Source organism: Haliotis rubra, unplaced genomic scaffold, assembly GCF_003918875.1.
Source record: "Haliotis rubra isolate DU_JTF1 unplaced genomic scaffold, ASM391887v1 Scf42, whole genome shotgun sequence".
NCBI lineage: Eukaryota > Metazoa > Mollusca > Gastropoda > Lepetellida > Haliotidae > Haliotis > Haliotis rubra.
The window spans coordinates 3,302,149-3,315,238 of NW_025767102.1; the positions used below are offsets into that span (position 1 = coordinate 3,302,149).

The 13,090-nt window shown below is 38.6% G+C and overlaps 1 protein-coding gene across 1 annotated transcript in view; it reads left to right on the top strand.

Moving 5' to 3' along the window:
- Positions 1-13,090, top strand: part of LOC124288509 (oxysterol-binding protein-related protein 6-like) — a 112,549-nt gene that overhangs the window by 48,871 nt on the left and 50,588 nt on the right. The window contains 1 exon segment of the mRNA XM_046725030.1: positions 2,705-2,864. Coding sequence (XP_046580986.1) covers positions 2,808-2,864 — 57 coding nt within the window. The 5' untranslated portion in view covers positions 2,705-2,807.

Genomic DNA, 13,090 nt, shown 5'->3' on the forward strand with positions numbered 1-13,090 from the left:
TTTATATCGCTTTCAGCAATATTCCAGCAATATCACGACAGGGGACACCACAATTGGCTTCACACATTGTACTCTAAGGAGAGGGTTAGTTTGTTTTAGTAGTCGCTGCGATGAAATATTTATGCTTTCTAACCTCTCAAACACGACAAGCCAGCTTTCATGAAGCGAATGCAGAAATCTCACCACTCTGGGAAATTCCCACTGCTAATTATACCACAGTGTAAAGTACCAGATATTGACTGCGGTGCTTGGCGCTTGACTTACATGACTATATTACAGCTGTATTCTAGTAGACCAGCATCACAATGCGTCATGGTGAGAGATCATCTCTGTCTTGTGTTGGGGACTGAAAATAGCACACATGAGCAAGTGTCGCATGATCATGGCAGTAGAGACCGCCAGTTTTTGGAGGTAATCGATCATGAAGGAAATAATTCACCACACTTAACGAATCCTGTCCAAAACAGCAAATTGATTTTTTTCCTCTGGTGGGCAGTGTGGGTGTATGGGATGAAGCGTGTTTGGATGTTAGTAATACTGGATAGAAACAAATAAAGTCCGTCAGTCAGGCTTGCTGGGTTTGTGGACAAGTAAATGCTGATGTGTTATGGCTGTGATAATTTGTAGAACGGCTCGTGGATAGTGGAACATATTAGAGTGGATGTGTTCTTGTCTTGCGTAATGGAGTCTGAAACAAGAGTTCTTTCATCATCTCGTGTCTGGGAATGACCGGTAAACTGTAATCTGATTGTGTTTGGGCTTATGTGGAAGTGTGCCGCAGAGTTTTGAGTTTAATAATCGAGATTTCTGCGTGAAAGGAGAACAATTGAAGACATGGATGCTGGAAGGGATTTTCACATTTTTAAATGCTTGTGCAGAATGTGCTACCCAGGGCTCCAGCGATGCAGATATGAATTTTTGGTGTAAGAAGTTAAATTTTTTTATGTTTATTATTAATGCTCTATATATTCTTTAGTTGGTTCTGGATAATTACAGGTCCCAAGTAGTCAAAGAAATATCATGAAAGAGGATTGGTTGTTCAAGCTGTGTATCATATGTTGTGAGGTGAGGTGAGGTGAATTTTGATTTAACGTCGTGCTTGAGAATATTTCGCTCATATGACGACGTACATGGGTGTGTGTGTGTATGTGCGGCTGCTTGTACTAGCCCAGACTTAAGCTGGTTTTATAGTGCTAGCCCACTGAGATACCATGCCTCAGTGAAGCATGGATACCCCACTCAGACACATTATACTGACTCCGAGCCAACCAGTTCTTGTTGTACCCATTAATGCCGAGCGCCAGGCAGGGACCAACAAGTACCATATTTTAACGTCTTTTGGTATGACGCGGTCGGGGATCGAACCCGCGACCTTCCGCTCTCTGGGCGGACGCTCTAACCACTACACTACGGAGGCGGTCTCATATGTTGTGGATGGTTGTACATTGTTTTAGTCACATGTGAAGATCTAGGTTAGAATTGATCTTCAGCAACCCATGTTTGTTGTAAGAGGTGACTAACTTGATCGGGTGGTCAGACTCACAGCCTTGTTGACACATGTCATCGGTTCCACATTACATGGATGGATGCTCATGACATCAATCACTAGATCGTCTGGTTCACACTCGATTATTGACGGATTGCTGTCATATAGCTGGAAAATTGCAGAATGCAGCATTACACAAACAAAAACATTTTCACTGGTTTGTGGAGTCAAAATTATATTATTAACAGGATTGATAAAGCTAGTATATTGCTGACTCCTACTTCACAGGCCATTCACTCACTCACCCACTGTTCTGATTGCTTACAACAGTTAAGTACTCCACCCTTGAACTCGACAATGACCTATTCAGACTTGTCTTGTGTTTAACGTTAAACTTTTATGAGAAAGTCTGCAAACAGGTTCTTGGCTTCATAATGGAATATTAATGAAACCCATTGATCACCAAGTCCAAATACATTTGAAAGTGTGTCACATGCAAAAACTCCAGTTTAAAAGGGATGATTGAAATTTGTGTTTGTCATTAACATTGGAGTTTATATATGTTAGACATTAATGACCTATTAGTTCATTGATGAAGAAAGTATTTGAAAATGTTAATTTAAAAATGGTCTGGACAAATTTCTAACTCACATTTACCATGAAAAGAATTGTTCTGTGTTTCTGTTCCATACATATTCCATATTTGGTACATATTCCATATTTGGTATTTTGTAAAGATAAATGTTTAATAGAACAAAGGATACACTTTGTTAAATGTTCTTTTAAAAATAGCTATTTTATTTATAAATATATTCTGGTGCTTAATTCATTTCCCGGTGTATATATAGCAAAAATATTCATTCATAGCTAGTTCAAACATTGTGTGAAATTCAGCATTGGTTTTCTTCAAGCATATTTAACCTGTGATGACATTTAAGACAATGTCAGATAGATGTTTGCTGTGGAAGCAATGATTATGGAAAGGTCATCAGATGTGTGGTGTGGAAACAGGGACCAATAGGGCCATTAGGAGTTTATTCACATCAGCAAGCATGGTAAATGAAAAGAATAGATTGGTAATATATGATTTGATGTTGAATGGGAACAGGAGATTTATGAAACGTATTTAATTGATTATTTTGAAAGTTTCTTGCCTGAAAAGAATATTTTTTTAAAAATATTTGTTCTAAAATAAATAATGTTCTTTTTTGTTTGCAGAAACTACCACAGGGCTTCCATAAGCTGATGCTTAGATACAGAACAGTATGAATAAATGGATACCGTTTTTGAATGTTGAAAGGAAAGTACGGATTTAGACACCATGATGGCTGACGATCACCACCATCAGTTCAGGCACAGTGATACTGCGTCAGAAACGGTAAAGTTGGAACATTTGTGTTTTATTAATCTTGAAATTATGATGGATGTGAGAAGGGTTCACAAAGATGATAGGGAGAGGGAGGGGCTTTAACAGTAAATGTCATTGTGGAGTGGAACCCGGTACCTTACCAGAGATGTTATCCTCATTGATGAAATGATGGCCTTTGTAGATATGTAAATGGCATTAAGTGTTCCATCCAGAAAGAGGGAATTGTTTCTGGCTGGACAAACATGCTCAGAACTAACAGGCTGTTGACTTCCCACCAGGTGCACGAGTAATAGGGTGTTACTGGACAAACATTTATAACGTGTTGTATTTGGGATTACTTTCCTATTAATGTACAAATTAGGCAATTAGGTACCTGACTCTGAGGGTGTGGGTTCGAATCCCAGAGGGGACTCAGCCCAACAAAAGTACAAGAATCTGTGCTTAACTAGGAAAGTGCAATCCCAAATATAACATATGTTACATTTGACCACTCTCTAAATGGCATTGTGTAATCATGGACAAACATTGCAGGAAAGTACATGGTTGCAGGTGACAGATTGTACATAATACCAATAGTGAAGATTTTATTATTTCCATCTGAAACTTACCTTTTATGTTCATTCTTAAGAAACTGAAATCAACTGCTATGAATGTTGTCAGTTTCAAAGTGCCAGCTTGGATTGCTGACATCAGAACATCACCTAATGCATCTTCTGATACAGGGTTTGTCCTAGACTAACAACTAGTCTCTGAAATGAACATATTTTACAAAACAAAAAAACAGTTCATAATGAAAAAAATAAAATATACTGAAAAGGAGCCCTGAGACTTTCTTCATTTTCAGAAACTGAAACTGTGGAAATCTAGACTTGCCACATAATCTAGACGTGCAGATTTCTTTGATATGTTTCAGGGTCTGTGCGACAGACTAGGTTTGTCCCAGACCCTAGGAAATGAATCAAATAGTGAGTGACTGTGAGTTGAGTTTTACGTATAAGCATCGATCTGCGCAATTGGGAACCGATGACCACCCGATCCCGTTAGTCACCTCCTACGACAAGCATGGATTACTGAATTCCATTATTCTAACCTGGACCTTCACGGGTAATGAATTAAATAGGAGTCCTAATCAAGTCTAGAAAAGTTAGAAATTAAAGATTTTTGCAGGTAAATCTATACTTTTTATATTTTTCGGAGACTTGAATGTCTGTTTTAGATCATTTCCACACAGAGTGGTATAGGAGAAAAAGATCTTATTTTAATGAGCTTGTTAAAAATGTTGTCCTGTTTAATTAAATGTCTGGAAACATTCCACCCGGTTGAGCACAGCACCACTCACATTTGTGGACACATGGAAGCGTTACCGGGTGTTGGTGAACCCATTAGCAAAGCTGTATATTATCAGGAGTCTGTCAGAACTCTCACATCGAGGAGGGAATTTTGTAAAAACTTCTCCTGAGCCTTGGAGCTTTTGGGATTTGTAATGCCTTTACAGAAGCTATTAGAAAAGTGTCTTAAGTGTTGTTAAGTTAAATTCGAGCAGTATCTCCAGAATGCTTTGAAGGCTGCCAATTGAGCCCCTTTACTTTGATCTATACAGACATGTGGTGAGATAGGAGTGGTCTCCCCTTGACTGTAGTGCGTACAAGAAGATTTTTTCGTTGTCATTAATAATTTCTGTTTACTAAGTTCCTTAACATCATAGACTCTCACTTAGTATCTGCCATGAAAATATATAGCGATTTTTATTTTTTTAGGTTGCATTGTACAATGAGAAACACCCAGCAGAATCTCTGTATTGTTGAAGATTTTGATACTGAAGAAATTTAGACTTGCCAAAGAATTGTAGAATTGTGTGGGAAATTATTAATTTTTTGTTGAGGGTCTGTTTGAGTGACCATGAGGGTGGGTAGATTTCATTTGTATAGGGGTAGGCTGGGATTTTATAGGGGAACAATATCCCTGATATCCAACAAACAGTATATTTACTGAACACCAACAAATGACTATTCACTTTCAACTGTTAGAGAGGCATTCTAGAAGTTACAGGGGGCAGTGGGGTAGCCTAGTGGTTAAAGCGTTGGCTCGTCACGCCGAAGACCCGGGTTCGAATCCCCACATGGGCACAATGTGTGAAGCCCATTTCTGGTGTCCCCCGCCGTGATGTTGCTGGAATATTGCTAAAAGCGGCGAAAAACCAAACTCAGTCAGTCAGTCAGTCTAGAAGTTACAAGTAATAGGAATGACAAGTCTTTAGGGATGATCAATTTCTTTATATTATGATAGCGACGTTTCGGTAGAGATATGTGTAGCCCATTTCTGGTGTCCCCTGCCGTGATATTGCTGGAATATTGCTAAAAGCGGCGTAAAACCATACTCACTCACTCACTTGGTATAGATACTTATACCGTTTTCAGGCATGAGGAATGGTATAAATGGTATAAGTATTTATACCGAAACGTTGTACAATAAAGAAGTTGATCATCCATAAACACTTGTCACTCCTATTCATTTTCACTTCAAACACATGCAATTGACATTTGGGTATTGTCCTCAAAACAATTCATTCGTAAATGAAACTGTTCGTTTATGAAATCTTTTTATCCCCAAAAGAAATCACTTGGATGTTCCCTTTGCTCAATTGAACAACTACAACTTTATGATAATGTGAATTAATTTTGAAGTAAACCTGTGGCATTTATTTTACTGACAAACAATGTTTAATGATTGTGATTGGAGTTAATCATTTATGAATGGAAAACATTTTGAAGTTAAATAAATTAAATAACTCTGATGTTTTGACATTTGCACTTCATCACAACAGCTGTAAGATATACATGTTTGCAAACCCGGGAATAAGACTTGTTACTACATGAATTATGGTTGCTGTTTTCGAATGAAGGGGGGTGGTGGGGTTCGCTTGTCACACCGAAGACCCAGGTTCGATTCCCAACATGGGTACAATGTGTGAAGCCCATTTCTGGGGTCCCCCACCGTGATATTGCTGGAATATTGCTAAAACCATACTCACTCACTCACTCACTCACTCACTCACTCACTCACTCACTCACGTCTATGTAGAATATACAACAATTGCAGTCTGGCTTAAATTGCTCTTTTGGACAGCATATAAGTAAAAAACACCTTTGATAGGTCATTTACAAAAATATAATTGTTTGTTTACATAACTTACACATAATGATTAGTTTCATTTCGTGATTTTGAAATTGACAGATTGACAGGATTGTTTACCATTAATCATGAAATACTAGACAAGTATGACTTAAAGCTTATAAGTATGCCACAACAGAAAGCTAATCAATCAACGTCAAACGGTGACACACATTTCAAGGACTATCTGAAAGACAATAACCTTGATACAATGAAAGAATATACTGGATTGCACATTTTCATTCACTATTTAAACTTTGTCTGTAGAATAGACTTTGAAATGAGTATTAGGGGACAACACAGGCTGAATCACCTTCACCTGCAATCGACACCTGCAAATGCCACTCATACTGTGAAATCAACATGATGCCACTGAGGATGTGAAACTTACCAGAGGGGGCTAATATTAGCAACAGCAGCTTGGAGGGGGTGGGGTGCAATATGCGAGCCTAAATACCTGTCTGAGGGCTGGATTCCTGACAGCCTGTCCCAGACATGGAATCGGTAAGTGTTTGGTTGGGTGCCTGTCTTGATCGTTATTGATTAATTCAGTCTTCAATTATGGTTACAGGGACAGTGATTAGTTAGTGAACTGCTATGGAGTACAGGCATAGACAACAGGCTGGATGTTGGCCTCAAAATAGGATGAATATTGCTAACATATGACAGGGGTTCCAGCGAATATCATGTCGGTCGTTTCTAACTCAGTGTTTTGGAGGCTGTCCTGGAAGGCTGATGCTGTGTTCTTGTGTCTTGTAAAAACTTTTGTCGACACCTCAGTGCATGTTCGAAAGTGAAATCAAATTTAAGATAAAATTGCTGGTTCTTCCTTTGCATGAATATTTTTTCGTGTGTTGTTCAATGTTTGATGATTATGTTTTGATACCGTGATCCTCTTTTCCCTGGACAGTTGTTCTTCACCAATGCAGGTGTTAAAATAGTCTGTCTCACAGTCCCTGAAAAAACGTACTTTCCCTTCCACCCAGTCCTTTCTGTGGCTGTGGGGTAGCCTAATGGTTAAAGCGTTGGCTCGTCACGCTGAAGTCATGGGTTCGATTCCCCACATGAATACAATGTGTGAAGCCCATTTCTGGTGTCCCCCACAGTGATATTGCTGAAATATTGCTAAAAGCGACATAAAACCATAAATACTCACTTCTGACAGCAATGTGAAAGCTGTTTATGAAGCAAGTCTAGATTTTCCTCAGGTTCTGAATTTCCCATTTCACTGAGTCTCTGTTTCAGTTTAAATGGATTTTTTTCTTTCTGACAATATTTAACATTTTCAAGGACTAAGCTAAGTCTAGTTATATAACTCACCAATTTTGAGACTATTTATGAAAGCCCCATTTACTTTATCAGACAGGAAATAATTTGTACATTGAAAAAGGAAGCTTGATGAAACTGCTTTCCGCCATGCGGATATCTATAAATCAGTCCAGATTAATTATTTTATTCTTTGGGAGTGTAGGACAAATTGTCCTCTGTTCCTCATAAGACTAGACGGAAGTCACGATCGGAAAGCTATTTGCGACTTCACATCGGATGGGGCTGATCATAGCGATGTTATCTTGCTGATCTGATCCATCCTTGATTATTCAGATACTGATGTGAGGCGTAGTTCCATATTGCTGACAAGGACGTTAAGTAATATTCACTCACATTTAATGTACAAAAACGTCAAAATGTGTATTTGGTCGTTTTCTAGACAGATGAATTATTTTGATATTTGCAATTCTATATATAACCTTCCTCCATCTTAAAGCCGATGCCTGCAGTTAGTTGTATATGGATTTATGATCAAATAGTAGACTTTGCAGGGGGTTTCTTTTTCCTGAGTGAATAGATTCATCTGGCAGGATACACTGGAGTATTTAGATAAAAATGATATTTGTTGTCGCGATAAATAACTTCTAAGACTCTCCAAACAGAATAATGCCCTGCCTTTGAGAATAATTGAACCACTAGATGTGTTGAAAATCACATTATCCTGTCAGAGGAAGCATTAATGTCGGGAAATGACATTAGCAGAGGCCTTATCAAATAATGGGATCATAGAGTTATCCCCCTTGGACGTGGATAATGATTGTTTTAGCTGTGCGTGTGGGAGAGGTGATGGTTGAGTGGGGAAGCTGGGAGGTGACTCTGGTACGTGTCCTGGGCCACAGGTGCAATGGGTTCTGACTTTGTATTGTCATGTGACAGATAATGCTGTTTGGAGTGGAAGAAAAGTTGCCTGTTGGTCAGATGTCTCACACTTGTGAAAGAATATACTTTATATTTAATGATCAAGAACATTTCAGGATGACCCAGGTGGTCCAATGGTCGAGGTAATGCTGTTTCCCACATCATTGGGGTCAAATCCCAGATGGACTGGGAATATGGCCATGCGTTTTACTATGAATCAGGTGGTCCAGTGGTCCTGGCAATGCTAATGGATCATGACCGTGGGTTTCAGTATGATTCAGTTGGTTGAGTGGGCCAGGTAATGCCGTTTCCCTTAGTGGGCCGGATCATTGGGTTCAAATCCCAAATGGGCTCGGATCATGACCATGGGATTCAGAATGATTCAGGAGGTCCAGTGGGCCAGGTTATGTTATTTCCCAAAGTGGGTCCGGGTTATTGGGTTCAAGTCCCAGAGTGATCCAGATTATGACCTTGGGTTTCACTTCTCCACAGTCATCCTTCTTGATTTCCTTAAAGTGAAAATCATCCTCATCCTGAGGCAGTTTATTCTTGTATTCCCTTACTAACATGCTACAGCTAAGAGTTGGTCGTCTCTTGTTCACAGAAAGGGGCAGTGGGGTAGTCTAGTGGTTATTGCCTTCGCTCGTCATGCCGAATGCCCGGGTTCAATTCCCCACATGGGTACAATTTGTGAAGCCCATTTCTGGTGTCTCCCGCCGTGATATTGCTGGATTATTGCTAAAAACGGCGTAAAACCATACTCAGTCAGTCAGTTAACAGAATTATAAAAGCCAACTCATGAATCTTGCGGTTTTCTCATTCTGTGACAGCCTTTATTCTGACTGATATATTTGGCATCACTGCCTGTCCAGTATGTGAAGTGGGAAGCTGGCCATTTTCAATAAAAGGAAAATCTGAACATTGCTTTTGTGGGAGATGTTGAATACAAAAAATCTTTAACAACCTTAAAATACTCACTCATACCTGTTTCTGTTCGGTAATAACAGTCCTTTCAAGATCGGGATCAGAATCAATGTCTTGTGAAGTAGTCAACCAAGCTGGAATGGTCAGGCTCACTGACTTGGTTGGGGCATGGCATCATATCCCAGTTGCATAGACTGACACTCATGATATCAATCACTGGTTTGTTTGGTCCACTATTATAAGGTTTGTTGGTAAGATTGGGGGATTTTTGGTCTTTTGTGGGACCTTAAGTTAGGTTTCACTCTTCAACATAAGTCTCATAGTTTTGGAAGAATATGTCATATGTTATAGTGATATCTGATGACCAGTGATGTGTCAGTTTATAGTTCATGTTTATAATAACATTTGGTGGCCAATGATTGGTCGGTTCTTTGAGGGAAAAGTCATTTCTTATGAGAACATCTAGTGACCAGTGATGCATCTGTTCTTTAAGAGCTAGATCATGTCTTAAGATAATATCTGTGATGAATCTGATCGTTGATACATTCAGATCATGGAGGATGATATCATTTTTTTCAGTGTTCGGTAGCAGAACCGTCCTGAAACCCATAGAGTCTTACCTTGTTGATTTCTGTGATGCAATCAGAGATTCTGCTTTGAACATTTCAATAATAACAACAGATCTGTTTTGATTTCATTAAAGCTGTTTTGACATAATTATATCCCCTATGTACAAAGACATCCAACTTTATGTTACACGTCTCCCTGATCTCATGGAATTCAACAGATGATTGTCCATCACTTTTCTTCACTTCTGGTTTCCGACTGCCAGACGACCTTGGTTGTTTTTTCTGCAAAGAATTGCAACTTTTTCATCCTGCTAATTTAAGTTTCTGGAAATATTTGTAATCGAAGCCGACAGCCAATTTTAAAAGTGTGCATTTCAAGTGTTTGAGAACTTGAATGTCACCCTCTATTATCTTGTTTTTGCGGATAGCTTGTTAAATTCTGAAATTTCTTTCCCTTTTCACTTTCAATTAAAATCCAAGTGGGAATAAAATCTGTTTTGTGTGTCTTGGAATTGTGATTAGAAGGTAAAGGTCATTATCAGTAGATCCCATTTTATGTGATCAGAAGGCAGGAATGTTATTTTGTTATTTAGTGAGGGATATTTTAAACCAACGTGGATTTATCACCCATCCAAGGAATGAAGTGATAGTGAATGAGTGAGTGAGTGAGATGGAAAACCATCCTTAAGACTGAAAACCATCATTAAGGTGCAATGATATCTTCTCTTGTTGTTTTGTGCTGGGCTTAGATTTTCGAAGCTCTCTTAACGCTAACATAGTCGTAAGTTAATGTTAATGTATGGCACTTTCGACAATCTTAGCGCTAAGAAAGCTTTGAAAATCTAGGCCCTGGACCTCAGCAATATTCCACCTTTAAGACATTTGTCTTCAAATAATAGAGTCAGGCCGAGACAATCCAGTATCAGTCCACTCAGATGTGTTTTGAATAAAAGTCCGCGAACATCCTTCTCTATCTCACACCTATAATTATGTGAGAAGCAAACTCTCACGTCTGCTCTGATAAGGTCAATCTTACATTCTCTGTTTTATCCGTGTCATGTTTTTGTAAGCAGATGGGAAGTCAAGTGAGCATATTTTGTCGGTCATCTGTCCAGTTGTCCACCCACCCATCTGTCATGTATCAAAATCTCCTCTGACATGCAAAGCTATCGTAGCACTACGACTGTCGTAAGTCTGTGTTACAGTATAGGAGTTACGACAGTAGTAGCGCTATGATAGCTTTGTGAAACGGGGCCCTGGAACTGAAACTGTATGAATGATCCAAGCTATGCTGTCTATAATAAGTGCTCACAGAATTTCTATCTGATATTCAATATGGTTGGCATTGCGGCCATATTGAAAAATATCATTTTTGTCCATTACTCAGCCATTGCTGCATATATTATTATGAAATTTGATGTGCAGCAAGTAATTGGTATGTGGAAAAACATCTGATAGGATTTTTGGCAGATGTTGATATTTTATCAAGAGTCATGACCTGTGATCTTCAAGTTCCCTTTGAAGAATACCTTTGAGAATTAGCATTCATGTCTTCATATGAAATGAATGTTAAAACATAATAGGCATTCTATATACATGTGGGGCGGTGGGGTAGCCTAGTGGTTAAAGCGTTGGCTCGTCACGCTGAAGACCCGGGTTCGATTCCCCACATGGGCACAATGTGTTAAGCCCATTTCTGGTGTCCCCTGCCCGTGATATTGCTGGAATATTGCTAAAAGCGGCATAAAACTAAACTCAGTCAGTCAGTCTATATACATGTGTTCTAGGATATTGGCTAAAAAAGATCAATCAACAATCAACACAAAAATTCATTCACTAGTGATGTTGCATGTTGCAAAATGTGAAGTGATTTATTCAAAGGCTGTTATCCCCAAATATGGATCTCTATGAAATGACAGTAACTGACCATACTTATATTTACTTTAGTTTGTAAAAATTGAAAACGGTAGATCATGGAAGATGTGGGTAAATCAGGCTTGCAGACTTGGTTGACACATGTCATCACATCCCAATTGTTTAGAACAATGCTCATGATGTTGATCACTGGATTGTCTGGTCCAGACTTGATTATTTATGGACTGCGGTCAAAGAACCGGAATACTACTGAGTAAAAACTAAATTCACTGCGTAAAACTAAACTCACTCACTTCATATGCCAACACAAGTAGGTACTGCGATGTATACAGTCGAGCACTGTTGTCTCGATATTCATGGGACCAAGAAAAAATATCGAGCTATCCGAACTTCGAGACATCCGACCAGAGCATATCACTAGGAAAGATAACAATATAAAAAATAGATATCATATATATTTATTTGTATAAACAGTTTTACTCACAGGGATCACAATCACACACGATACAGCTCATGTTACATTTTGAATGATACAAAAGTTGGATTTATTCAACAAACGAAACAACTCAACTATCACATGCTAGTCATGTGATTGCACAAAACCCTCATTGGATTCTCAGTATGTTTTGATTTGAAACTATAATCTGTTATCGGTAGTGTTTAGTCGTAACAGTGAGTACTTCCTAATTAATTCCTTCTTAATTAATCCTAATTAGATAACAAAAAGTGACACCTTCAACTCAATTAGCCCTAATTAGTTTACACTACGATTCATGCCGCACCGTGTGCAAACGTGTGTTAACAACCCCAGTGGGAGGGATTTTATAACTTGCCCATGAAAGGTAGGTGAATATCGAGTTTCTCTGCAAATATTGAGTTAAAAGGGTAATTTTGCTTGTTGGGCCATGAAATTATATCGAGATATCCGAAATATTGAGACATCCGTATCGAGTTAAAAGAGCTTGAATACTGATAAATTATGAAGGATTTTGCCAGGGCCGAGATGTTATATCGAGACAACCGAGATATCGAGTTATATCAGAGTTTGACACAATCAGTGCTTGACTGTATATGCAAGAGCTCCCATAACTTTTTAAGTAAATTCTTTTCACCAGTACCCAGCCCTACTAAATATGAAGACCTTGATTCATGAAAAATATGGACAAGCAAATAATAGGCATTCTCAGACAACAGTCTCGATCTGTCAGAAGAGGTCTATATTCAGCACATCTGTGATATACGAGGGATTTATGTCAATCAATTGCAATAGGATTGTGAATATGAGAGATTGTCTGAGATGGTAGTAGTTATTATTATTGAGCACTGTCTCTAGTGTATCATAATGTACATAGTAAATATGACAGTCTGGGCAACACTCGGACAAGGGTCAGTTTCATTATTTAGATGTTGACTTAAAATGCGATATATATGTCAACATGATATATATAATGTAACTTTTATTGAAGAGATAGGCGCCTAGAAGGTCTTCACATGAGCCATTAATATTGG